The 26,807-nt window shown below is 38.7% G+C and overlaps 1 protein-coding gene across 5 annotated transcripts in view; it reads left to right on the plus strand.

The window, feature by feature from the left end:
* Positions 1-24,312, plus strand: part of NRIP1 (nuclear receptor interacting protein 1) — a 92,820-nt gene extending 68,508 nt beyond the window's left edge. For 4 of the 5 annotated variants that reach the window (XM_073303711.1, XM_073303718.1, XM_073303702.1 and 1 more), the window contains one exon: positions 20,086-24,312. In XM_073303711.1, the coding sequence (XP_073159812.1) occupies positions 20,454-23,954 (3,501 nt within the window). In that variant the 5' untranslated portion in view covers positions 20,086-20,453 and the 3' untranslated portion in view covers positions 23,955-24,312. The remainder of the gene's footprint in view (positions 1-20,085) is intronic. The other variant, XM_073303747.1, reaches the window with a different exon arrangement.
* The last annotated feature ends 2,495 nt before the right edge of the window (positions 24,313-26,807 follow it).

A 26,807-nucleotide genomic window follows, 5' to 3' on the forward strand; every position in this document is an offset into this window, starting at 1 on the left:
TGATCAAAATGGGCAGCAACTAATCACACAGTAGAGGAGAGAAGGAAAGGATTTACTGAAGAAGGGATTTATTGGCGTCACTAGATTTGTACAATGCTTATTTGCATATCCCAGTGCATCAATTTTATCATTCTTAGGGTTTGTTCTGGGAAGATTAACTTCAGTACAGCTTCCTTTCTTTTGATCATTCCATGCTATTAATGGCCACTACATATTACTGCACCCGGCAAGTGGCTCATTGTCCAGATGAGTTGGAACATTTTATCTATCCTCCCCATCAATGAAATCCTCTTTACAATAGTGGAGAAGGGAATCCTATACTATGAAGAGAGAGCCCAAAAACCATGCTGGTATTTCCTTATATCATCGACAAATCCTCCTTGAATATCTCCAGGGGCTTCATATCGTAGTGCATCAGTTTCAGGTTTCTTATCCTAGTTTACAGTATAAGCTCCACATAATTTTGCTTCCACTTACATCTTTGCCCTCACATTACACATGCTTCTTGCTGCTCCATCTTCTTCTCCTTCCTTCACTCATGACTTCATGCTCTTTATCACACTTTCCCATATACGTGGAATAGTATCTTTTCTCTCATCTTATAGTACCTTCTTTCTTCCTTCGTTCAAATGCCTCTTTGAAACCTATCGTGTAAGGAAAACCCTCCTCCCATCTTCCCTACTGCCAGACTGTTTGTTTCCTGAACTGTTGTCCCCATGACTTGTCTTAGTTTGTAAGCTCTTTGGAGCTGGAGACATATCTGTGTTCTGTAATGTGCTGTGTGAATTTATGGTGCTACAAAAAATTATTATAGTAATAATTAATGCCATTCTCTAGGGCTAGAGATCATTTGCAACACAGTTGTTCAAGGCAAATGTCAAAGGCAGAGAGACTTCTTCACATAAATCTGCCAGCATAAGAAAAGCCCAGGAGTACTTGCAGCAACTCTTGGTACACCAAATTGTTCAGCTTCAGAGAGGCTGTGACTGAAACACTGCCTATGTGAGCTAGGAGAGGAATACCAAGTCAACTTTGGGGGGGAAAAAGCCAGGCTTCCCCTCTTTTCTCTTCTCCCCCTCCCCCCACTACAGGTAGAGAAGAACAAAATTTTATTTTAAAGCTTCTTTTGCTCCCATAGCAAAAAGAGGGTCATTATAGCACATCCGGTTGAGTGACCACCTAGGGTCCTGCTTCCTGCATTACAGTGGGCCAGGTTCTGATCCCAGTTTTATATTGGAGTCAGTTCAGAGAAATAGAATTTATTTTAGTGGTGTTACGCTGGGGTAAATCTGTAGTAAATGAGGTCAGAATTGGAGCCAATGGCGGCTGCCTTCTCTCACTTAAAAAAAGTGGTGGAGTGGGGACTCCATTGAGTTAAAAGCCTTTTGTTTTGAGCCAGAAAGGTTAGTTCTGTTTATAGGATGATTAAGAGGCATATTGCAAAGCCTTCTCTATTACATTGAACCAGGGCCTAGTTTATATTTAACTAGATCCCTAGGGTGATTTCCTTTCTCTTCCTTTAAATCTCTCCTCAAAATTCACTTCTTTTTTTTCCATCTATAATCTCCACTTTGGCACCATTTGCTCTCATGATTGTTTTAAAAATTATATCAAACAACCCACTCTCAAAATAAAGTTCCTCTATAAGCAGTGTTTCCTTTCTTCCTCTAGCCTCTCCTCTGTTTGTAATCTCAGGAGTGAAAGTAAATTGGAATCGGAGGGGGAAATCTCAGAGGGGAAAATTTCACTATATTTTTAATAGCACTAACCAAAGAGGAGGGGAGAGATCTAATCCCCTTTATGTTAACCCCCCAGGGCATCTTCCTCTCCTCATCAACACTCACCATGTTCTGTTGCCCTTTTCATTGCATTATCAGTTTTAGTTTGTTGGGTTTTGGGAGGAAGGAACCATATGTGGCTTTTTATGTGTCTATGAAGCACTTTCTATCACTATGCTGTTTTTTAAACAATAAATAACATGTTCTCTCCAGATCCTTTCTTTGCAATAGGAAGGGACAAAAATCAGTCTATTCTAGGGGCTAGTCTTGTTCATGGACTTCATTTAATTATCAGAGGTCAGTCTGACAATATAGGTATGCGAGGTGCCTCACAGACACAAATTTGTTCTGAAATGTTAACAGTCTAAATGTATACATGACATGATGAGGGAGGGCAGCAAACAGTAAGGAAGGACAGGCAAGGAAGGACAAGCAATGTGTTAACACGTAGACTCATTTTCATCATTTTGGTTCAGTTGTGTGTTTCATTTGACTCATTTCTCTTGGGTATTGTGGGAAGGATATGAATGGGGAGAACACAGTGGCTTGGCAGGCTACTCTTAGGAGGCCATCCTTGTGCAAGGAAGGAGCATGTCATGGAAATTCTTGTAGGAGAGGTTTCTGTTGCAATGAAGTTGGCATTGGTGAAGCAAAGTGGGTGTAGGGAGAGGGCTGCGATAAGAGATGAAGTCATATATGTCAGTGGGCCAGAGTTACCCAGGCCCAGAAAGCTATTAAAGCAAGACATTAAAACTTGGTATGGTGGACCGGGGAAGCCAGTAAAGGGAATAAAAGAGTGTGTGGTGAGGTGAGATGTGATCAGAGCAAATGGTAAGAGATAAATTTAGCAGCTGCATTTGGGATGTGCTAGGGGAGGGCCCTGATGATACCAGTGAAGCCAGAGAAGAGCAGGTTGCAGTAACTTAGGCCATGCCTATGCTAGTTAGCTTGCAGTGGCACGCTGTACAGATGCAGCTGCGCCGCTGTAAGATCTCTCATGTAGCCACTCTGTGCTGATGGGAGAGAGCACTCCCATTGACATAATAGCTACTACTGCTCGTGGAGGTGGTTTTATGTTGGCAGAAGAGGCTCTCCAGCAGACATAGCGCTCTGCACACGATCACTTATGCCAGCGAAACTTATGTTAGTCAGGGTGGTAGTGGTGGGTTTTTTTTGTTTTGTTTGTTCACACCCCAAGCAACATGAGTTTTGCTGACATAAGTGGTGGTGTAGACATGGTCTCAGTCGGTAGGTGATAAAGGCATGCATAAAAGTCTTAACTATGGGGAAAAAACAGGATTCCATCTTGGAGATGGAGAAAGAAATGTCAAGTTAAGGAACAACCTGGACATGTGGCAGGGGATGGAGGAGTTGAAGATGACCCTCTGGTGATGAGTAGGTGACACTGGCTAGTAGTGATAATAAACAGTGACAGAGAAAGAAGTAGGGACAAACAGGTAGGATTTATCTTCACTGCCTCTCGTACTGAGCGTTCTGACTTTGATCTCATGAATGGACCACTTATACATCCAAATTAACTGGGCATGGGGGATTCTCTTCTAGTTAGTTATTGACACCTCAGTAAGGGCTAGGAAAGGTTCCCTTTCATTGAGCTAATACAAAATTAACAGAATTTCTTTCTCACTACTATAGAAATAATGGATGTTTCCTGTCCTGTCTTCACTTTCTACTTTTCTGATTTAGTTTGTTTTTTGTTCTAAAATAGATTTGACAAAGGTCTAGGGCTGTCTCCTTTAACATAGGAGTTTCTGCCATCAGGGTTCTGAAGAAAAAGTATGTTTCCTTCTCCTCCTTCTTCCTTGTTTTCTCAAGCAATGAGTGGTAACTTGATCCACTTCAGAGGTTTAGTCTTTGTCACTTTTGTACAAGGAGGGATCGGATGATAGTTCAAAGACTGAAATGGGATGAGAAGTGACCTTCGTTTCCTTAGAACACCAGAGTGCCAATGAGTACTAATAATTGTATTGTTGTGTTTTGGGGGCATGGACAGGTGCTCGTTAGGAACTGAACTGAGGATTTTTTTTGCAATACACAATTTTTTTTTTTCTGACTGTAGGTATAACTAGCCGCCTTCGGCACCCGTTTGATTGGACTGTACTTTGCCTGTCCAATATGAAGTGTATTTGTAATGACTCTGTTCTGTGAGCTTGGCTCTGGTTCTATAAGGCATGTTCTGTAACTGCATTAGCCCGAAAAGGGTTCTGCCTCCATTTGTATAGTAGTGAAACCATTCTCTTTTGAAAGGCATTGAAGGCAATCAACACAATAGTGAAACCTTCTGTGAAACCTCATAATAGCATCCACTAGTCACCTGTAGTCAGTGGAAGCGGGACCGAAATCCATTTATTAGTTTCATGTTCGTATTTTTGTAAGGAAAGTGAGACAAAAAGAAACAACAATTAGCATAATTCAGTAAGAGAACACCTGTATGTATGAAAGTTATCCATGTATCAGTACCATTGCATTACAGTGTATTGACTTAAAAACCTGAAGTCTCTCCACAATGGCGTGTTGACTTGGGAAACACCCATCATATGCACATTAAAAGAAAGGTGACTGTATCAAAAAGGACCTGGAGCAAGACCTTTGAGCCACGCTGGATCTCGGCACTGACAGATTAAGCTGAAAGTAAGATGCAGTCAGTTAGGCTGGGTGAGAGAGATGTGATTATGTTATACTGTAGGTAGTAATTTTATGCTTCATAATGCAAAGAAGTTGTGTGGTTTTTTTTAATTAAGTAAATTGCATTTATTTTTGTATCTTGGACCCTCTTATTTGTACTCTGCCTACTAATATCTGCTGGGATGACTCCTAACATTCCAAATCACAGTACAGCTTTCAGTCAGCCTTTTACAAAGAAAATAACTTTGGGTGTGTGTACACAGCGCCAAAAAAAACACAAAAAAAACCATGGCAGCTGAGTAGGGCTTGCTTTACAGGACTAAAAATAGCAGTGTAGATGTTCAGGCTCAGGTCTGAAACCTGGGGAGGGGGCAGGGTCTCACCGCCTGGACTCTAGCCCAAGACTGAACATCTACACTGCTGTTTTTAGCACCTTTGCATGAGCCCTACTCAGTTGACCGGGACTCTGATACTCATTGTCATGGTGGGTTGTTTTGGTTTTGGTTTTGGTTGGGGGTGTGTGTGTGTTTGTGTGTGTGTTGAATTTTATATGCAAATGTCCCTTCACCCACCCCCGCCCTCATTCACTCCAGATGGGGTAAGGAAGTGTGAATTATTGTCCTGAGGTCCAGAACTGACACATTTTGGTCTTAAATGGTCATTGAGTTTAAGATTTTAGGAATAATAGTAAGTGCTAGACCCACCTATACCATTACATTCAGGAGCTCACATTCCAGGATTTGAAGTATTATATACATTTGTTTCTTGGTCCCAATGGTTCATGAGATACCATAGCTTAAAAATATGACATGATTCACGTGAAAGATTTTTTGTTTTGTTTGTTTGTAAACCCTCATGGTATTAAAAACAAAAACCCTCACTGCAAGGCCTGAACATCATAAACTAAGGCAATGTGGTCAGATAGGTGGAGTGCTACAAATATAGTATCCATAAAACATTTTAAAACTTTATTTAAAAAAAAGAGGGAGGGGACTAAAGCAGTTTAAAATGTGGCATAAACAAAATAATTGAGAGCATATTATGGAATGAAGGTTTTATTGGCAGTGTTTGAGATGCCTGAATTACAAGTGACTTATGCAGGTCACCCCAAATGAGTGCCAGTAAAAGCTTTATACTAACACACATCATCCTATTTATAGAGCTAGATGTCTGTCTATATATAAACTGCTCCCAATCATGTCTAGGTTGACATCAAGTGAGCTGTATATGTGTTGGGTCGAAAGAAAAGCACAAGCTATACTCTTCCTCAAGCAGTTACGCATTATGAAAGCATCTGCACCCATCTCTCTCTCTCTCTCTCTCTCTCTCTCTCTCAATTTAAAAAAGTAAATGTCACATGACTTTGTTGCACAAGGCAATGTGTCTTTTATTTTTGTCTTTAAGTGTCAAAAGGTATGTCTATGAATGTGACCTATAAGCTAAATATTCTTTTGTTTGTTTTTTAAGCATTGAGAATGTAGAGGTTGGTGGATGGATGAATCGGTAGATGACTTTCATGGCTAACTATTTTCAGCAGTTTTAATAAGTTGCTACTGTGTTTAATCTGCTTATTGGCTCAACACTCAGCATTAAGGAGGCTGTCGCAGTACAGCAGTATTGACATTGTTATGAAAAGGTTATTGTGATTGTGTTCTACATAGACCTTGTGTTTAGTTGCTCACTTTTTTCATAGTGAGATATGTGGTGAATGCAGTTCATGAAGATGGATGTGCAAGTGGGGGGACTTCAGTGTGTGCAACTAAGCAGACTATCATTTTAATTTAGGTTTAGATTGTGGCATGGAAAAAAGTCCTGTCTCACAAGCAAAGACCCTTGCACCCATGTGGAGTCCCATAGAAGTCAGTGGAATTCCAGACTGAAACAGGATATTAGATCTTTTTGAATCTTGACTGTTGGATTTTTTTCCCCCAATGTTGGGCTTTAATGTATGTTGATTGACAGTTGTAGTTAGTGGAAAATGGTGGTAGAAGGCACTCTCCCCCCTTTTTTTGTTCAACATAAATTGTTCTTCCTCAGTTTTGTTAATTTTCCTCATAACAGTCCATATCAGATAAAACAGGCATACGGTATTGGTCTACAAAGATGGGGAACATCTTTTTGAAAATACAGTGTACGGAATGAATAAAATGTAGTGTTTCACTTGTAAGTTGACTTAAAAAACAAAACAAAAAACCAGGAGCTTTGAACAAATGCCAGCTGTTACATCAGTCCTGTTTTGTAATCTTTCTTGCTGATCTGTGACCTTGACCTTGTACTTGTACTTGTTTGTATGTCAAATCTATTTTAGGGATGGACAAACCATAGTTCAGTTTAATAGGCTTTATATTCCAACCTCACAGGATGTCCCACTGCAATATAAAAATTAAAGGAAGTTATTCCATTTCGGTTTTTTTCCTGACCGCTTATAGTCTTAAAATCATACCTTTGAAACTTGGTATGATTGACACAATAATAGGTTTTTGTTTTTGTTTTTTATTTGTGTAATCTGGAAGATATTTTCTAGACAGTGCATGCTTTTTGTTAGTCTTAAGAATGCTAAAACGCTTCAAAAAATTTTTTTTGTCTGTTTGATGATTGGATTCCCCTCTTTCCAGTAGAAGATGGTCTTTGTTACATACAAAACCTCTACAGCTCCCGAACATATTGGTTTGTTTTTGTTGTTACTTAAGTTTTGTATACGGCTAAGTTTTATGTTGGTTTTCAGATAGATGATACTTGTTCAATGTCCATTTAGACCCCCCAGTTCAGAAGTCCATCTCTATTCAGCAAAGTACTTGAGCACATGCTTAACTTTAGTATGTACTTAAATGGGACTTAAGCACATGCTTAAGTGCTTTGCAGGATTGAGGCTTTGGAACAAATGACTTTTGTTGTATGTACAGTGAAATTGTTGGAATGGTGGTGATCACCCGCTAATCCTTATTAACAAGCAGTGGTAGCCAAAAATTGTTGTTTGTGGGATTCTAATTAGCAAAATGTTGCCTTGACTTTTTTTTTTTACTTTGGGGGGAATGTTTTATGTGTGCACAACCATAAACTTTTTTCAGAGATCAGTAAGTGCCTATGTACTTTTTTGTTGTTTTATATAGTTTTAAATGAGTCCGAGTACCTGTCTGAACTTTCTTGACATTTAATGGAACAAGCAGTGAAGATAAATAGCCTTTTCTTGTTGCTTTGCAATTATTTTCTTGTTTTAGCATTCATGAAAGACAGATATAAAACATCCTGGTAAGAGCTATTTCCACAACTTTGTGACAGCATATCATCTTTTTGCTTAAAATGCTTGTCATTTTTATCAACATAAAATTTGAGGAATTACTTTAGAGTATGTCCTTGTGTTGAGCATTTACGATAGTTAAGCCCCAGCATCTTTCCCCACCCCTTCAATCATAGCTTTGTGGCAGTGAATATAGAATAACATTCTCTATTCATGTTAAAGTAGTGATTCAACTACTCGAAAAACATTATGATGCTATAGCTAGCTTGTGTTCATAAGTGAGGAGGTTGCAGCCTAGTTTTTGATGTTTTTAATATTATTTTATTTATTTATTTGATGTATTCATGTACAATATGTGTTACTTTTAAACTGTGCAAATAATATTTAGGATTCATGTTGTGAGCACTTCTCACATTCATTCTTGCACAGTTATGGTGGAGTTGCCATAACGTTCCTTACTGTATGTTGTTAGTCTCTGAAATTTTCCCGCTTAGTTTTATATGGCGTTGGCTTTCAGGTTGCATCTTTATTTCCAGTAAATAATATGACTTCTCTGGAGAAAAATCAATTTTACTTTGTAGTAGAGATTTTCTGCTAATGCAAATAGTTCCTGTCCCACTTGACAGAAATTGTACAAGGTCTTCTCCATGCTAAGCCATTTGTGGTTTGAGAAACTAATAGTACCAGTTAACATGGGGGCCATTGTTTAAAGATGGTGGTACGATATTGCAGTGGATTTTTCATTTTATCATGGTGGTAAAAGACAGGATCACTGAATTCTGCCCTATCTTGTTCCCATTAGTATGAAATGATGGCTTGTTTGTTTTTATTGTTCTAATCTGTTTTGAGGAAAACATTCAAGAAAATGACCCACATCAGAACATTAGTCTCAAAGTGGATGAACTGGTGTCACACTACCTTGGTTACTAAGCATTGTGTGCCTTGATGCACATGCATTTGATGATGATGATTTAAAGAAAAAGAAAGAAAAACCTACAACGGGAGGTTACTTTTCAATGTGAATGTCACCAACCATTTAAAGCTATTCCAGCAATTCCAATAGTGCTACTGAGAATTGTAAAACTTCCTGCAATAGAGAAATTGGCCACTATCTTTCTACAGCAGGTATGAGGTCAGAGTTCTGTGGAAACACATCATCTGTGAGTATTGATCAAACCTCAATGGCATGACTGTCCTGAGGAGAATATTGATTTCTTCACTGTATATGAATGAAGTTTCATTCTTTGGGTGTTGGCAAGTAAAATGCTGAATTGGTAATTAGTTGTCACAAGTTTAAGGACAATAAGAATCTGGTGAGATTTTTTTTTTCCATTTTAAATTTAAAATTAAATAAGTATCGAATAGGATTGGAAAAAAACAACCTCTCCATCCCTTTTTTGCCATCAGTCTTGTATTCAAGTGTGAATTAGACAGTTCCACTTTCAGCTGTCAGTCAATGATCAGTTGCATATTTCACTGTCGAGATTTGGTTTTCTATTTCCCTGCCGCCCCCGTGATCTCTTCTGTATTTTTCGGTATTCTTCAGTATGTTCTTCCTTACTTTTTCTTTTTTCTCCAATAGAAGCAGGTTGCTGACGGGGACAGTTCTAGGTGTCAAACACTCAATCCGACTTTGTGACTTAAATTATAGGTAGGGCTATTTCCCTTGACTGCCAGAATAATGGACAAGAGACTTTGCAAACGTATCAATTTCTAGATTAGAACATTACAGGTTAGAAGATCCTAGATTACTCGTATGGGCTTACTTTTCTTTAAATAGCCAGGCATAGGGTGACAATTGTGTTTATAAAATATAATAAAATGCATATTATTTAAACTACATATTATTTTCTTTATTTATACCTATGGCTAAGGGGTTTTAAGAGGTCCTGTGATACTTGTGTGTTGTTAAAGATGCTAAATTTAAACATATAGAAGAAGAGTACCTGATTCCACCAGTAGTATTTCCAAGGGGAAAGAATTGACTTTCTGAATGTGGAAGGCTTGTGACAGAAACTTTCTCTGATTTAATTTGTCTGTAGTTAGATGTGAGAGTTATACTAGTCAGCAACTCTGTAGGTTTATTCAAAATTTATAATAAATTCCTACTGCTTATCCTTCCAACTGAATTTCAGTCAAATCCTCCCCCACCCCATAGAAAGCCTTGGGAAAACAAATGAATGTAGGGCAATTTCCTAATGTCACTAACTCCAGGCTCTGAATGATCCATTGTGGGAACTGAGTGCCAAAACTGAGAATCCGTCCCTTCCTAACAAACTACTCCCATTTAAGCCAGGCGTTAGGTAGGACACCTGAGCTTATCACAGCTGTCATGATATCAGAAGGAGAAAGCCAGAACCCAGACCGTCTGGGACTTGGTAGGTCAAAACCAATGCCTCAGACTTTGCTCAGGTTTCAGAGTAACAGCCGTGTTAGTCTGTATTCGCAAAAAGAAAAGGAGTACTTGTGGCACCTTAGAGACTAACCAATTTATTTGAGCATGAGCTTTCGTGAGCTACAGCTCACTTCATCGGATGCATACCGTGGAAACTGCAGCAGACATTATATACACACAGAGATCATGAAACAATACTTCCTCCCACCCCACTGTCCTGCTGGTAATAGCTTATCTAAAGTGATCATCAAGTTGGGCCATTTCCAGCACAAATCCAGGTTTTCTCACCCTCCACCCCCCCACACACAAACTCACTCTCCTGTTGGTAATAGCCCATCCAAAGTGACAACTCTCTTCACAATGTGTATGATAATCAAGGTGGGCCATTTCCTGCACAAATCCAGGTTCCCTCACCCCCCTCCAAAAACCACACACACAAACTCACTCTCCTGCTGGTAATAGCTTATCCAAAGTGACCACTCTCCCTACAATGTGCATGATAATCAAGGTGGGCCATTTCCAGCACAAATCCAGGTTTTCTCACCCCCCTCCAAAAACCACACACACTTTGTTGCCAGCATGGATTGCAGGCAACAACTAAATGCTTCTAAGGTGTAGCCCCACATAGGGTGCCTTTCAGTAATATGTTGTAAAGAGGGTAAAAATTTGGATAACTTCTGATGAGGTCAGCAGCAGCGTAATTCACAGGTTCTAGTATGTGCCATCCCTCAGCATTTCCAGAACCTTAACTGGCTCAAGTTCACGCAGAGAAGACACTCTCTTTTTATTGCCCCAGAGTGACAACTGTGCTGCAGCAGAGAGAGACAGGTTGGTCTAGTTATTATCTGCAAAATAATTTGGAATTGTCTCCATAAGAAAACGCTCCATTCTGTTGCAAGATGCAGCAGAATAGAAGTTCTGACATCCACAGATTTCTGGATGTTGTGTTGGAAGTGAAGAGATAGGTAGAACCTAGAAAGGTTCAGAAATAGTCTGATTTAGTTTAGTGTGAGTATGACTTTGTTTTAAAAGTAAGTGTGTCTGTGTGTGAGAGAGAGACTGTATGTTAACTAAAAATTGGCTTAAATGTATGAACTGTACGTTTATATATGTGTAACTTGGTGACTAAGGTGGATTTGCCTCACCCAAGGATGACACATATGTATTCTCTAGGTTTGTGGATAGATGAACTATCCATTTAAACAGGTTTGAGATGGGTCAGTATTTTAATGGTGCGGGAGACACTAGAAGTGTTCCTTTCAGTAGATACAATTCACCTCAGAAAAGTGCTATGTCCCAGCAGTATATTTTGTGATGCAGGCAGGGCTTGGAATCAGCTGGTTTGTGGTAGTGCCAGGTATTGGCACCTCTCTCAGGCAGCTACCAAGGTTTCCAGAAACTCCATTTTCAACTTAAAAAAAAAAAAAAATCTTCTGGCTTTTATGATTGTGAAGAAAACTTCAAAAATGTTGACCATGTAATTAATGCAAATATGTCTACCTGAGTCTGCAGAGAGCCTAGAACAATAGAGGTGTGAACTGTGCCAGTCATCTCAGTGAGGTGTCCATGGATGATAATTGATTTAAATGTTAACTGTTTCATTCCTCATCTCAGAAGAAAGAGAAGGACCATCACAGATCTGCACAATTAGTCTACTGTGAATGAATGAAGTCTCACTTTGGTACCAGAAGTAAATGACATTTGAGAGATACTACCACTTATCTTTTCACTGGTTGTAAAGAAGCCAAGCCTAAAGAGCCCAGTGTTGCTCAGAGAGCTGTATGTTCATATTTTGAACCTCTCCACAAACTGTTGCTTGTAAGGTCTTTCCTTTTGATGGTTCACACAGGTGGAGCTAAATTTGTGGACAGTGTTTGGGAGAATACCACCCCCCACACACACTCACACTCTCACTCACACAATTTGACCCCTGGGTGCAGGAGATGTATTAATTCGGATGAAATGTAAAATCAGGGTCTTGACAGCTGTGGCTATTAAAGATCACAATGCTAGTCAAAAGGTATCTAATATACATGGTGTATCCTGTTGAGCTCTATAACTTGAGAAATACCATAAAGTATTGTAATAAATGAGGAAAATTAGTGTGTATATAACGTATACAGACCTGATGTTGCATTAACCTGTGGTCTGACCACAGTTCTCCCTTTTATCTTTACGCTGACTGGTTTCTGGTTCTTTTTCCTATCTATCCTGATCCTTCTTCCTGCCCCCACAGCACCCTCCCTATACATGCCTGCCCAGGCTTCTCACTCATTATGCAGAAGCACTCATATAGCTTTCCACCCTCTCTACCACCACCCCAGAGACAGGCAGGCTGTGGAAATGTAGGCCTGCCCCTTTCTGTATTACATGTCCTCCCAGAGGTCCTTATTGCCAGGGAAGTGACCCACTTGTGGATCCCTGGACTCGTAGAATTTCCCTGTGAAACTTGGGGGAAGGAGAGAGAGACATTGTCTCCTGGGAATCTGATCAAACTTGTCGTATGGGAGGAGGGGAAATTTTGTGGAGGCGGCCTATGTTCTGCTTCATCCGCCAGAGCAGTCATCCTTGTGCTGTTTCTCAGGTGTTGGGTTACTGCTACTGAATTTGATTGAACAGTCTGTCACTTTTGTTCTCACTGGCAAGAACATTTGTTGTGTTAGCCAGGAGTTTTGTGTTCATGTCAATTTTGTGTGACTGAAATATTGAACTGTTCACATGCTGTGATGAAATGGTACATTTTGACGACTCCTTGAGCAAGGATGTCCTCCGATCTGGAATTAGTTTTCTTGAGGATTATTTTAATTGATTATAAAGAACTAATGTGAGTATCTGGCCTGGTGTGTTCTAGTGTTTGAATACGGAAATATGCATGTGAGGGTACGGGGTTGGAGGGGGGAAGAGAAAGAGAAACCTATTCTACTCCCTTTTATGTTCAATAGCTTTTTTGTTATCAATATCAAGAATGTTTATGGGTTGATTTTAAATTAAAATGTGTTACGGTCCAAATTAATTTCAAGAACTGTGTGTAGCTTAATTTCATGTACCAGCCAGTTGTCAAACCTTCTCTTATACAGTATGATCTTAGCGTTATGAATTAATTCAACAAAACAATGAGAAGGTTTTATTCCTCTTCCACCATTTTGTCACCAGAGGGATCTCCCAGTGATACATATATAACACATAATGGCTTATCCCTTTTCTAGACTATGGATAATGATGATGTCTTATCGTTCTAGAATTCAAAGAGGCAAGTCTGAGCATGTCTATAAAGTCGTCCTACAAGCTGTCTAATATTTGCATGTTGCTATGATAAGGAAGGTGTTAAAGCAACCCACCTTCATTAAGCGGTTTCTGTGTTCTTGATGATCAATTCCTAATCCCCTTCTTTACTTCCTCATCCTTATTTATTTAAATTCACCTCTGTTGCTTCACATCTTTATTTCATTGTTACTTCATATTGAAAAGAAAAACAAAAACATTTGAAGGTGGTGAGCCTGGTTCTTCACTTGCATCCTTATGCAGTCATTTACATCTGCACAAAGTGAGTCCAAACCAAAATGGTAGTATTTTGAAAACATTTTGCAGAAGTGTAAATTACTGCATCATGCATAAAGTCACAGAGAATCAGGCCATGTATTGCCAGTAATGGTGGGGCACCCATCCAGTCCTGTGCAAAACGTACTGTTCAGGAAAGACTGGGTACAGCATTGGACTAGGACTCCTAAATTCTTTTCCCAGTCCTGCCACTTGCCTGTTGTGTGATCTTGGGTAAGTCTATTCACCTTTCTGCAACTCTCCTTTTAGATAGGTAGGAATGTTGGTCTGGTGGCTAAAACACTGGACTGGGATTTAAGAGACCTGGGTTCATATCTGGCTCAGCCAAGCTTCCTGTATGGCCTTTAGCAAGTCAGGTTAATTCACCTGTGCCTCAGCTAATTCATCCATACTTCAGAGTTGTTATGAAGACAAAATCCATGAATGATTGTGAGGTGCTCCAATGCTAAGGTGATATGGCCATATAAGTAGGCAGATAGATGAGAAATTGTGTTGTTTTTTTGCAAATGGGAGTCTAGCACAGCAGGACACTGAGGAACGAGAAGTTTTCGGTTTTGGGGTGGGGTGCTAAGAAAGGTAAGTCATAGATCCAGCTGATTGCTGCCCAAACTGACCCTTATAACTAGCAAGATTTTGAGGTTAATTGCACCTTCTATAGTTTTCCTTCCGAGGGTCCTGTCTGTTACTTTTTGCTAAATTGGTCTATTTGTGTGTTCCAAGGAATTGCATTTGAGTCCTAGAATTGGAAAGTGCAGTGGCCTGTGACAACATTAACTTGCTCTTTTCCCATCCATAGTTTGGATACCCACCCTCTTTATGAGAATTCCTGTAAGGATACTTCCAGCCATTGCAGATTTCTCTAGATTTATACTCCTCTGAGACATAGTAGAGGTGGAGAGGAGAGATCTCCATGTTACCCAGGCAAAGAATTCCAAGGAAGCACTATGAGAACAAATTTGACTACCCCTGAACAGGAGTAGCCCTTCAACTGGGATGATCTAGTCCAAAATAATTTACTTTCATTCTCTACCCCTTAGAAATTGTTAGTTTAAAATGCAATTCTGAGATAGTGATGATACTACAGTAGTTGCTAAAATGTCTGAATAGAAAAATGGCACAGGAATTAATTCTGGATTTGATTCATTGGACTGGAGATGCAATGTGCACATAGTGAACTAAATAGGAGAATGACCATTCTTTATGGTCTCAGATTAGGTTTTAAACTGCTGTTTAGAAATAGATTCATTCTTATAACTTTTCATTGTTTTAATGGGGTCTTGAAAGTTCCTTTGTCTCTAAAGTAGTGGTTTAACTTTTGAAAAGATGTTCTCAGAAGATTAATTACCTTTTTGGCTTCAGTGGTATCTTGTTATCAAAAGAGCCTAAAAGTATGTTTTAGTCACTTGATTTTATTTTCCCATCTTTTGAAATCACCAAAAGTATAGTCTCTGGTAGCAAATCTGTTGACACCTGAAAGTTATTGCTATGGTTCAGGGTAGGCGTACCTTTGTCCCCACCAACCAGTCTCCCCTGGGCACACTTTTCAAGTGACAGTCCCAGCACCTACTCTTCTCAGAGTGGAATCCTACAATTCACCCCTCTTGTATACTGCTGCTTCAAGTTACAGCACCTCTGTTTACCAACAGTTTTTCCTTAGCAGATCCAAGTAGGTTTACCCATTGCTTTTAAACTTTAGTCCTATCTAAAGCTTACCATTCCCTTCAAGATTTAGACAGGCTTAGCTACTCCCATGGACCTTCCTCCCTGCTTCTGAGGACTGGGATTCCCTCTGCTTTTCTGCAGCCTCTCCCTTTTCAGCTTCAGGGCTAAGACTTTTAACACCCCTCTCCTCTCTCCCCCCCTCCCCCCTTTGTTTCGTTTTCCCCACTTGGATTTCTCTTTCCACCCCACCCCTTTCCTTGGGTTACTAGCCAACCTGTTGACCAGAGAGAGCATAGTGGGGTTAAGAGGTCAAAGTAATTGACACCTGTTCTGTTTAAGCACAGGTGATTGGGCTATGTACAGCCCTTGATTTGGTTTCTGCAGATATGCAAAAACTACTCAGAACTGAGTTAACCCTTTTCACCCCTGTAGCCGATAGCATGATAGTAATCAAATAGAGGTGCACATCATATTCATAAAAAAATAATGTGGATAATCGCACTATACCCAAGAGAGAGTGAATTAATCTTTTGGATCTTGTTGCAATGGAAAGTATTATATTTTTAGTTCAGAGACAATACAATTGGTCTGTTTATCTGAATATTTGCTTAATTTATCCATTAGTTTGTCATAATATTTAACTACAGTATCTAACTCTAGAGGTGCATATATGTTAAGGATCCATTTCAGTAAGGTTACTGGTTTGTTCAAGGATAAACACATTCCTGAAGGTTTCTTTACTGTTTTCTACCTTTACCTCTTACAATCCTGCCTTTCTCTTTGCTGCTGTACGAAGCTTCTGTAATACTGTGTATTAATAACTTTATATATAATTATGAACTTTAAAAGAACTTTGTAAATCTCTCAACCCATATCTCCGATGTGTGTATCAATGCTGCTGATCTACCTTTGTGTATTAAATCTAAACCTGATCTCAATTTCCACATAGCCATAGTATTGAGCAGAGTGGAACAAAAATACATGAGACAAAGAGGCCTTTGAAATCTGCAGTTTTGAGACAAATACCTTTTAGATCCAGACCCAAAAAAGGCAACTAGCTACTCTGCTTCCCATCAGAAATATGAAAAGTGTATTTCATCCTCTGCACCTGACTTCGAGACCCAGCTTAACTCTCGACAGATTAGCTCAGCACATTTTATCTGTTATAAAAACATACACAGTGATTTACAATATTACATAATAACTGTTTCTTCACTTGCCCCAATTAATTGCCTTATTAAAAGAGCTGGTGAAGTCCTCATTCCTCATACTTCTACGTATTTTTTTCAGATTTAATCTTTAGCAAATGGCCACTTTGATCAATGTATCAGTTTCTCTAAATTATCAATTTCTCCTGCTGTGAGTAATTTTAAAAAAAATCACTTCTTGTGCAGTTTCTATGAGTAAACTAAACTGTCTACTATCACAGAGCTCTTATGCACCTGAGGGATTTGCATAAATACAATGTCTTTGTTTAATTACTCAGAGCTGGAGAGATTTGATTTAAATCAAGAATTGGCATAAAACATTAGCTAAAGTATTTAATTTAAAAGTTACCTGCAAAGGATTTCTTCAATGTTGCACTTTATTAGTTTGTATGATATCTGAAGAAGGTTTAAAAATATTTGGGTTTCCTCCCCCCATTTGTGTATGGGGTTTTTGTTTTTTCATCTCAAAAATATCAAGAACGTGTAGTCTTGTTTTCTCTGGTTTTGCTTAAGGTTCTCTTAAAAAGATCAGAATTTACAATAAGCATATTCTAATACCTTTAATTGGGGGCTGGGGGGAATGCAGAAATTTTAACAAAGGCCTTTCTCCAAAATGTTAACAATTAACAAAAACATCCTCAACTTTCACTCGCTTGATTTTGGCAATGACATTTCATTCATTCAGTCATCATAGAACCTTTCCAAGGCAAACAAAATCTGGATTCCTCCTTTTCTAATACCTTAAGTTTTACACTGTTCAGGTCATTTGTCCTGAAATACCAAAGCAGGGCTAACTTGGATTATCATAAGTCTTTAGGAATAGTTGGACTTGTGTGTTTAAACCATTCAAGGATGAATACAATTTTTCTAGTTGTAAAAGAAGTAAAATTATTTCTAAAAAGAATTCTCTTAGGCCAAATGCTGCCTTCAGAGTCTTCTGTGGACTCCTGATTCTCTTCTGAAATGTGCAAACACAGCAGGAGTAAACCATTTTTTCTCCCTGAATACACAGCATACCCAAATATTTGAAGAAATTAGCTTCCCACAGGGTGATCCACTGTGAGTCCTTTCTTGCCTTAAGTACAAACCACACCCCCTCTAGGTAGTCTTCACCACCACCATGCTTTATTATACTGTTCTAGCAGGCCACCGCCTGTAGTGCTATTTGCATATTTACAAGTCCTAGCCAGCTCTTCCACTTGCTTCTGGGAAAGGGAACAGTCTTAGCTGCAGCCAGCTCTACCTTCCTTCAGGCTCTCAGCGCCTCCTCCTTTCAGGGCTTCCTTCCTCCTTGTTTATCATGCTGGGGTTGCTTCCCCCTCTAATTAGCCCTTCAGCTGTATCTTCGCTTTTAACTGATCCTCTAATTAGGTCCCAGTTAGTTTTATATTGATGGGAATTTGAGTGACAGGGTTCTGAGTCAGCTCCTGACTCAGCACATCTATTACACAGCCTTAGTTTATTAGCATTGCATTTGCCAACTACTTGATGTTCCCATTAGGAACCCTGATTTTCAGGGACTGCTGATTTTAATTCACACTGAGGTGATATTTGGCAAGAGTCTGCCCCGGGGCTTATTGTTTGGGAGAAGCTGTAACATAGTAAACAGCATTTAGTTAGATGAATACAAACGTAGCATACTTATTTAGTACTCCTTTTCTTTTTGTGAATATAGACTAACACGGCTGCTACTCTGAAACCTTCTTTAGGTCTTGTTCATATCCTTGACTAAACGTAGAAACAACTGTAGTTAGTTCTGTTATAAAGTATGGGTAGTGTGTGTCTGTATCTCTGAGAGCAAAGCTGAGACTTCAGTAATCTTTAGATGACTTTAGACTTGATGATATTCTAAAAATGCTGGTGTGTAATTTTTTTATGACAGATTTGTAGGGATTCATTATACTGCTTGAAATATGAAAACTGAGGATTTGCACAGCCTGAGTATATAGGTTACAAAAAGTATGCATTTTTAACTGTTCTACTGACATTTCTAGAACTGTGGTGTCCCTTTAACCTATGTCTGTATCTCTTGGGTGTAATTCTGGTCACAGTATAATCAACAGCAAACCTTGTTCTTTAAACTTGAATTCACACTGCATTTATAGGAAGTCATAGAGCCTGATCAGTCTTCCGCTTACAACAGTTGACTTGCATTTGTTGAGCATTTGAGTTGTACGCTGGTATAACTTGAGAGAATAATCAGGCCTGTGCAGTGATCCCAACTGTTGCATTGTCCATACAGTAGCCATTCCCTTGGTGACCAGACTAATACAGTTAAGAACGGTAGACCTAAGAGGTTACTGAAAATGTCTCCCCTGATTCCAGTGCAAGTGCCGTTGCTGGGATTTCCAGAGAAGAATTTTATGATCTTCTACTTTCGCTGATGAAAGAATCAAATAGGCTTCTCTACATATTCAAATCAAGCTGAGAAATCAAGGGACACTTCCCTGGAAATTAATATAAAAGTAAAATGCCTCCAAATATCCATGCATGCAGAACTTGACCCCAGCCGCTTTTCTATTCCACCTCCAGTGTGACTGCTGCTAGTTGGGAGCAGTGAGGGGAGGTATTGAGAAGAGTGTAGTTGTCAGTATTCAGTGCAATGCAGGGATCTGTTGTGTTGTGCCCATTGATAATGGGAGGGGTGATATGCACCTCATGATCAGGCTTCTCAAACTGTGGTACATGTACCACTGGTGGTACGTGAGCTTGATGTTTCGTCTCTTTATTTAACAATATTTTTTTTTAAGAAGATGGTACTTGAACCAGTAAAGTTTGGGAGCCACAGCTCAGATTTCTGCTAGTTGGAGGGAGGCAGAGAATTGGCCACATGGATATTTAAGTATATGATGGATGTTAATGAAAGACTGAGGCAGACTATTTAGCATCAGGGAAAGGAGGGAAAGGATATTTAATTGGCACCTGGTCTGGGATGACAGCGATTATTTTATTTTTTTTACTTTTAAATCTCCAGTGTGTCATCTGTCTGCTGGGCAAATATGTAAAAAATGAAGCTACCTATTTAAAAACAAAAACAAACAAACAAAAAATCCAATATAGATTCAAAATGAAGGCTGTTAAGGTTAAGGCTTCCTTCTTCTGCCACTGATCCTCATTAAGAGTTAGTTTTATGTCATAATTTGACAGTGTGCAGGATATTCTGTGTAAGCTTTATTTGCTAAAAATAATAGAACTATGAAATATATGCCAACTTAATTTTTTTAAACTGTGAAGTTTTTAAATACATTGGGATTTTCCTTTGTGCTACTTTTTTTGTTTTGTGCCATAGAGTGCATACTTAGAGGTATATTCATGACCCTCTCTAATACCTGGGCACATGAGGGTTTGTGGTTTCCTCTACATTTTCATTCTTTAGGGTAATTTCAGGGATTTGCTTTATTTTAGGTGTAGGCTTTATATACTTTTTAGTTTTTTCTTTAATTTGGCTATTTATTACATGTGTTGCTAGTTACCCGCAATGATCTAGGAAATGGGACCTCACTTTTTTTTTTTTTTAAATGTCCTGTGCCATTTGAGTGTGTCTTATGTTCTAGATCTCTCCCTTGTATCTTTCCTGATCATTTTTATTTATCTTTGCTCTAGGAATTTGACATGCATGATGGAGGTGAAAAAGGATGAAAAACAAGCTGCTGTCCTGGACAAAGGTGAAGAAGATGAATGTTTAGTAGAACTTCATTACATTGGAACGATGTTCTAAGTAATTCTTCTGGACATCTTTCATAAATATTTTATATATCTACAGAGACTGATATGACTGAAAATTTGGCTCTTAAGCAATATATGCTGGAAGAAGCCTGCATGGAACGTAACATTTGTTTTAGTTCAGATTATGTGAAAAAATTATAGACTTCTACCTATTATTTATTAACCTTGCATCTCAATTCAGCCACACCAAACTCTAGTCTTTAAAGTGAATAGAAGCAGAGCCTTTGTGGATATTTTTATTGAACATGACTCATGGAGAAGAGCCTGGCTCTGAGATGCACCAGGATTCTGTTGTTCTAACTTACCTAGAGGGATTACTAATGCATCAGGCAGCGGGAGGCTCAGGTACTGCAGTTGACAAAAAGCCTACTGGGCATAGTGGAGAGGATCAAAACTTTAAGATTTCTGGAAATATATTTCCCAACTGTCAAAGTAATGGTCCAGTTCTTAACACACATACATATCAGGGATCTGGCATGTTGCATCTCAAAAAAGCAAGACTATTACAGTCTTCTGAAGACTGGAATGCAGCAAAGAGAAGGCGGTTGTCTGATTCCATTGTGGATTTGAATGGAAAAAAAGAAGCTTTGTTAGCTGGCATGGTTGAAAATGTGCCTAAAGGCAAACAGGATAGCACACTACTTGCCTCTTTGCTTCAGTCGTTCAGCTCTAGGCTGCAGAGTGTTGCTCTGTCACAACAGATTAGGCAGAGCCTCAAGGAGCAAGGGTATTCCCTCAGCCATGATTCTTTACAAGTGGAGAAAGATGTAAGGTGCTATGGTGTTGCAACTAGTCGCTTGAAGACTCTGCTGAAGAAAAGAAAAGCAAAAGATCAAAAGCTGGACACCACTCTGCCTGATGTAACAACGAACCTGCCTAAAGAGAGGTTTATAGAATCTCCACATACAGGGCAGAATGGACCCAAGGTGATGAATGAGCCTCTGTCATGTGCTGCAAGATTACAAGCAGTTGCAAGCATGGTAGAGAAAAGATCTAGTCCTACTGCTTCTCCTAAACCCAGCGTAGCTTGTAGTCAGCTAGCTTTACTTCTTTCAAGTGAAGCTCATTTGCAGCAGTATTCCAGGGAACATGCTTTAAAAGCACAAAATGCAAATCAGGTAGCAAGTGAGAGACTTGCTGCTATGGCGAGATTACAAGAAAGTGCCCAGAAAGACCTTGGCCATTTCAGTCTGTCAAAAGGAATGCCAAGCCATTTTAATGGTCAAATGAGATCATCAGCAAAAACAATAACTAGCCAGAGCAATATGGCACCATTTCAGAGCCCCATTGGAATCGTTCATTCTCCTCCCAAAAATGTAGGATACAAAAATACGTTGGAAAGAAACCATTTAAAACCATCTCCCAGCAACAGTTTGCTGTTACATCTTCTTAAAAGTCAGAATGCAACTAAACAAACAAAAGGGCATGAGCAGAATGAGAGGTCAGGTATTTTTGAGGACAGTAGCACACCAACTACTGTGGATGAGTATTCAGACAACAATCCTAGTTTTACAGAAGATGACAGCAGTGACGATGAAAGTTCCCATTCTAACTGTCTTCCTATAGATTTATCTTTCAAACAGAGGACAGACAAACAAGATTCTGGACAGCCTGCTTCTGTAGATAATCTGAGTCGGCCATTGTTTCATAATTGGGATCCAAAAATTCCATGTCTAGATAACAGTATGGAGAATAAAGAAGATAAAGACACTACTAAAGGTTCTAAACTGAATCCACATCAGAAAGTAACACTGCTTCAGTTATTACTTGGGCATAAGAGTGAAGATAAAGAGAAAAATACAGACTCTCAGGGACCACACAGTACAGCTGATGTGGCAACATTTACTGTACAAACTGGTAAGAGGACTCCTGTGACAGAAAGTTCCAGTGCAAATCGAAGAACTCCATTAAGCACTCCACCTTTGCTTATTTCTACAAAAGCAGACTCTCCTATAAATCTCTCCCACCAATCTTCTCTAACAGTCAAACATAATTCTCCACCATATGCTTGCAGCGTCCAGCCAGAGAGGTTAATGAATCCAGCATCTAAACATTTGATAGATCTTACAAAAAATAAAGAACTTAAAGGAACTAAAATGAACAGAAATGAAAGTGCACAAAATTCTGCAGCTTTCAGTGCCAGCAAGCTGTTGCAGAACTTAGCTCAATGTGGAATGCAGACTTCCATGTCAGGTGAAGAGCAAAGAACGAGCAAACAGCTGCTAACAGTAAATACAGATAAACCTATAGGGTTGATTGATAGATTGAATAGTCCTTTGCTCACAAATGTATCAGGTAAATTTGAAGAAAACAACAAAATATTCAATTGTCATCCTACACCCACTGAACAAGGACTTCCTAGTTCAGAAATAGAAAATCTCCTTGAAAGACGCACTGTCCTTCAGTTGCTTCTGGGAACCCCCAATAAAGGTAAAAGTGAAAAGAAAGAGAGGATGCTTTTAAAAGATGAAAGCTCACAAGAACAGGTGGATAAGGCTTTGAGTGAGCAAATATTGACTGTGAAAATAAAAACTGAACCTTGTGAAGAATCAGATGTTCCTCATAATCCAAATGCACAGCCAATAAGAGAGAGTAAGGGTAACACATTTCAAGGAATAGCTCGTTCAGTGCAGAGAAACACAGGTGCCTCTCCAGCATCTGAGGACTTGAAACCTGAGCCTCTTTCACATGAAGATTTTTCTTTTTCAAAAAATGGCTTGTTAAGTCGATTGCTGAGACAGAATCAAGATAGTTACCCCGTTGATGATCTGGACAGAAGTCACAGAAATAGTGAACTGACACTTCTAGACTCAAAGAGCCTTTGCACCATTCCTAAGAAGAGGAAATTTCATACTGAGTCTTCAGAAAGTCCATTAAAAAAGGTAAAAAGTAATGTGACTGATGCTTCAAACAATCACATGTCTCCTGCAGAGACATTGTATCGGCCTTTGCTTAACCAGCAAGAGCTGAAATTTAACAGAAGCGATCTTGAATTTAAATATACTGCAGGTCATGGTTCGAATAATGAAAGTGAAAATAGGAGTTGGTCTAGAGATAGTAAAGGCTTTAATGTGTTGAAACAACTGCTTCTCTCAGAAAACTCTGAGAGAGATTTTTCACAGCATAGGAATAATGCAGTAACAGAGGGCAAGAAGAAAGGAAACAAAAATAATGTAGCAAATAATAAACCCGAATGTAGCATTTCCTCAGTAAATGCATTAATGGGAAATCCTGTGCAACCAAACAGTTGTGTAGATCACAGGACATTTCAGTATCCAGTAGCAGTGAAGAGTCCTGCTAGTTCCCCCTTCTCTGAACATTTGGGATGTACAGTATCTAGACCTGAATCTGACCAATTTAGTGTTTGCCCCATACCCAGTGAAAAAGGCCCCATCAGATGGGTTATCACAGGAATGGACAAGGGTGAATATGAAAAAGACTCCCCAAGACTAACCAAAACCAATCCAATATTGTATTACATGTTACAGAAAGGAGGCAATTCTGTTAATAGCCAAGAAGCACATGATAAGGACATTTGGAGTGAACCTTCATTTACGGAAAATTCAACTCCTGTTACAATAAAGGAGGAGTTATTACCTGACACAGAACCTAAAATTCCTTTTCATAATTTAAGAAGCCCTTACAATAGCCATATGGGGAATAAGAGCTCCCATCAACACAATGTGAATGGAGAAGTGTATGGACTCTTGGAAAAGGTGCTAACAATCAAAAAAGAACCTGAGTGAAATATACAGCCAACACAATGAGTTTATAGTCAATGAGTTTGAATCTGTGTTAATAAAATTAAAAAAAAAGTATGAACTGGAATACTGTATAAATTGAGCATGATTTGAGAAAAGCATGGTCTTATTGAATCATATTTTCATTTGAGAAACTTTGTTTTTCTGGTGATATTTAAAAACATGTAGATATGTTTGCTTTACCGTAGATAGTCACAAGGAAACTGTGAGAGTTATAAGCTGTACAAGACACAATTCTGTATGCATCAAAGTAAGTTATGAATAGTCTGTGACTGAAGTCTTATTTGGAACAACAGGTATTTAGGTATAAAATAAAGTAAGCATACAGCCAAGGTGGTGGTAATGCATTCTGCTGCATTTCATTCTTTCCACGTAGTATATTCCCTTTTTTTTGGCGGTTTAAGCATAGAGACAGTGTAACCTTTGATATGTGTTTAATACGTTTTGTGAAACTTTAAGAATTTTTTTTAAGAAATGGAACAGTCCATCCAGGGTAGTAGTAGAGTAGAGATAGTAATCTGTCAGTGTTTAATTAATCAAATGCACTGAAATGTAATTTTTAGTGCTTCCAAATTTTGTGTTCTTATTATTTAATTATTTTTGTGATTATCCCCGAATTATGGTGTGGTGGGTTTTTTTTTTTTTCCCCCTTCCACTTGCTTTTGACTAGAACATTCTGCAGAACCCGGAGTAGTAGTCATATAAAATAGGGGTTATGATTAAAGATTGTTTTCTAGGTTTTCCTAGCATTTTATATAAAAAGCAGATTTTCATCTACACTGTTTTAAAAAAAAAATAAAAAAAGGTCTTTTTTTGGTCCACTTTTACCTGTTGCTTCCCCTGTCTTAAGCCAAGTCAACAGTCAATATTAAAGGGGTGGGAGGAGGTATTGTTTCATGGTCTCTGTGTATATAATGTCTTCTGCAGTTTCCACAGTATGCATCCGATGAAGTGAGCTGTAGCTCACGAAAGCTTATGCTCAAATAAATTGGTTAGTCTCTAAGGTGCCACAAGTCCTCCTTTTCTTTTTGCGAATACAGACTAACACGGCTGTTACTCTGAAACCAGTCAATATTAAGTTGACCCAATTATGTGTCTCAGGGGTGTGACAATTCCACACCCTTTGAGCAACACAGTTAAGATGACTTGACCTCCAGTGTAGACAGGACTAAGTCAGAGGAAGAATTCTTCCATCAATTTAGCTACCGCCTCTCACTGATGGGAGAACCCCTCCTGTCAGTGTAGGATGTGTCTACAATGCAGTTGTGCCACTAGGAGTTTAAATGCAGACGTATAAAGGGAAGGTAAAAAAGGCATCTTATAATTTTGGAATAAACAGACCCGTCTTCTGTGGCCAGAAAACTGCCATTGATACCAGTTTGTGAAACGCATAAGCAAAATGTTTTTTCAGCACCATGTTGCTTCCTGTTAAAAGAACAGTTATGGTATTTATAGAACACATATTCCATATTTCAGTGGAAATTGTGAGATAGTGGTGGAAAACATGGTGGGTCTTCCTGTAACTGCATATTCTGCAAATATTTATTACTCTGTGAGCAGCTGATCTGTGGTTAATACACTGGCCTTTCATCCCTGAAAACCTAGATTCAGAACAATTTGTTAGGTGTCACTGTGTGTGTGAAAATAAGATTGGTGGTTTTGTTCTATTCCATAGTGGATATCCTCTCAGAAATGGCCTGTCACCTCTGTTCCCCTGCCTCCACCCAACATTTTGTAATGTTGACAGCATTTTTTCAAAATCAGCCTTGGACTGTAGTAGTGGAGAGTTGTAGGTCAAAGCTGAGATACATTGAAAGCGTTGTGTGGGAAAAGCTGAGCAGCACGCTTTTCTAGTGGCACACATGAATGCCAAGAAGCACCAAACATTCATTGAAAAATGCAAAGAATTACCTCCCCCCACTCCTCCAAAACAAAAGTAACTGTATTAATAACCATAAGTACTGCTGAACCTAATTTATCCAATACTGGATCATGTTCTCAATAGCTGCTTATTTCATTGAAAATTCCCTATGTTATGAACAAAATCCTGGTACTATCTAGATAATCAAAGTTGTAGTGTGTTAGGGAACACAAATATTTAACAGTGCCCTATACAAAACATCCCACAAGGTATAGAGATTTATAGAGGGAATAAAAAATACATTTTTATGTTGTCCGGGCAAAGCTTAATATATGCTTGAGCTGTATGAAGGAGATATGTATTTTAAAACTTTCACATGAGTCTAATATTATTTTAAACTTCATTATCACTAGCCTGATTTCAGCTATGCAGTAAATTACAAAAAAAAAAGGTTTTTTTGTTTGTCTTTCATAGTTAACATTTATAATAAGTGGCCTGCATCCGATGAAGTGAGCTGTAGCTCACGAAAGCTCATGCTCAAATAAATTGGTTAGTCTCTAAGGTGCCACAAGTACTCCTTTTCTTTCTGCTAACAAATAAAATGTCATAGAAATTAACAAGGTAAACTATATTTTAGATTATTTCCATTGGAGTTGAATCTTTTTATATGAATCAGCCTGACATAAATATTAAAAAAAGACGGCATTTTGTTCCATCCATGAAACATGTCCCTTAAGAGTCTTAAGTGATCATTTTTCTTGAAATTACATGTATATAGCTATGAAACATAGAATAATAGATGGTCACTAGAATAAATACAATGATGTAGTTTACTTGAGGAGCACTGCGTACTTCATACACAGTAGGAGGCAGCTTGAATGTGAGTGAAGTAGATGTGATTGGAAAACTTCTGTCATAACAAAATTCTGATGAAAAATGGGGGAACATCAGACTTCGCTGTCTTCTAACCAACCCTA

The sequence above is a fragment of the Lepidochelys kempii genome, chromosome 1 (assembly GCF_965140285.1).
Source record: "Lepidochelys kempii isolate rLepKem1 chromosome 1, rLepKem1.hap1, whole genome shotgun sequence".
Classification (NCBI taxonomy): Eukaryota; Metazoa; Chordata; order Testudines; family Cheloniidae; genus Lepidochelys; species Lepidochelys kempii.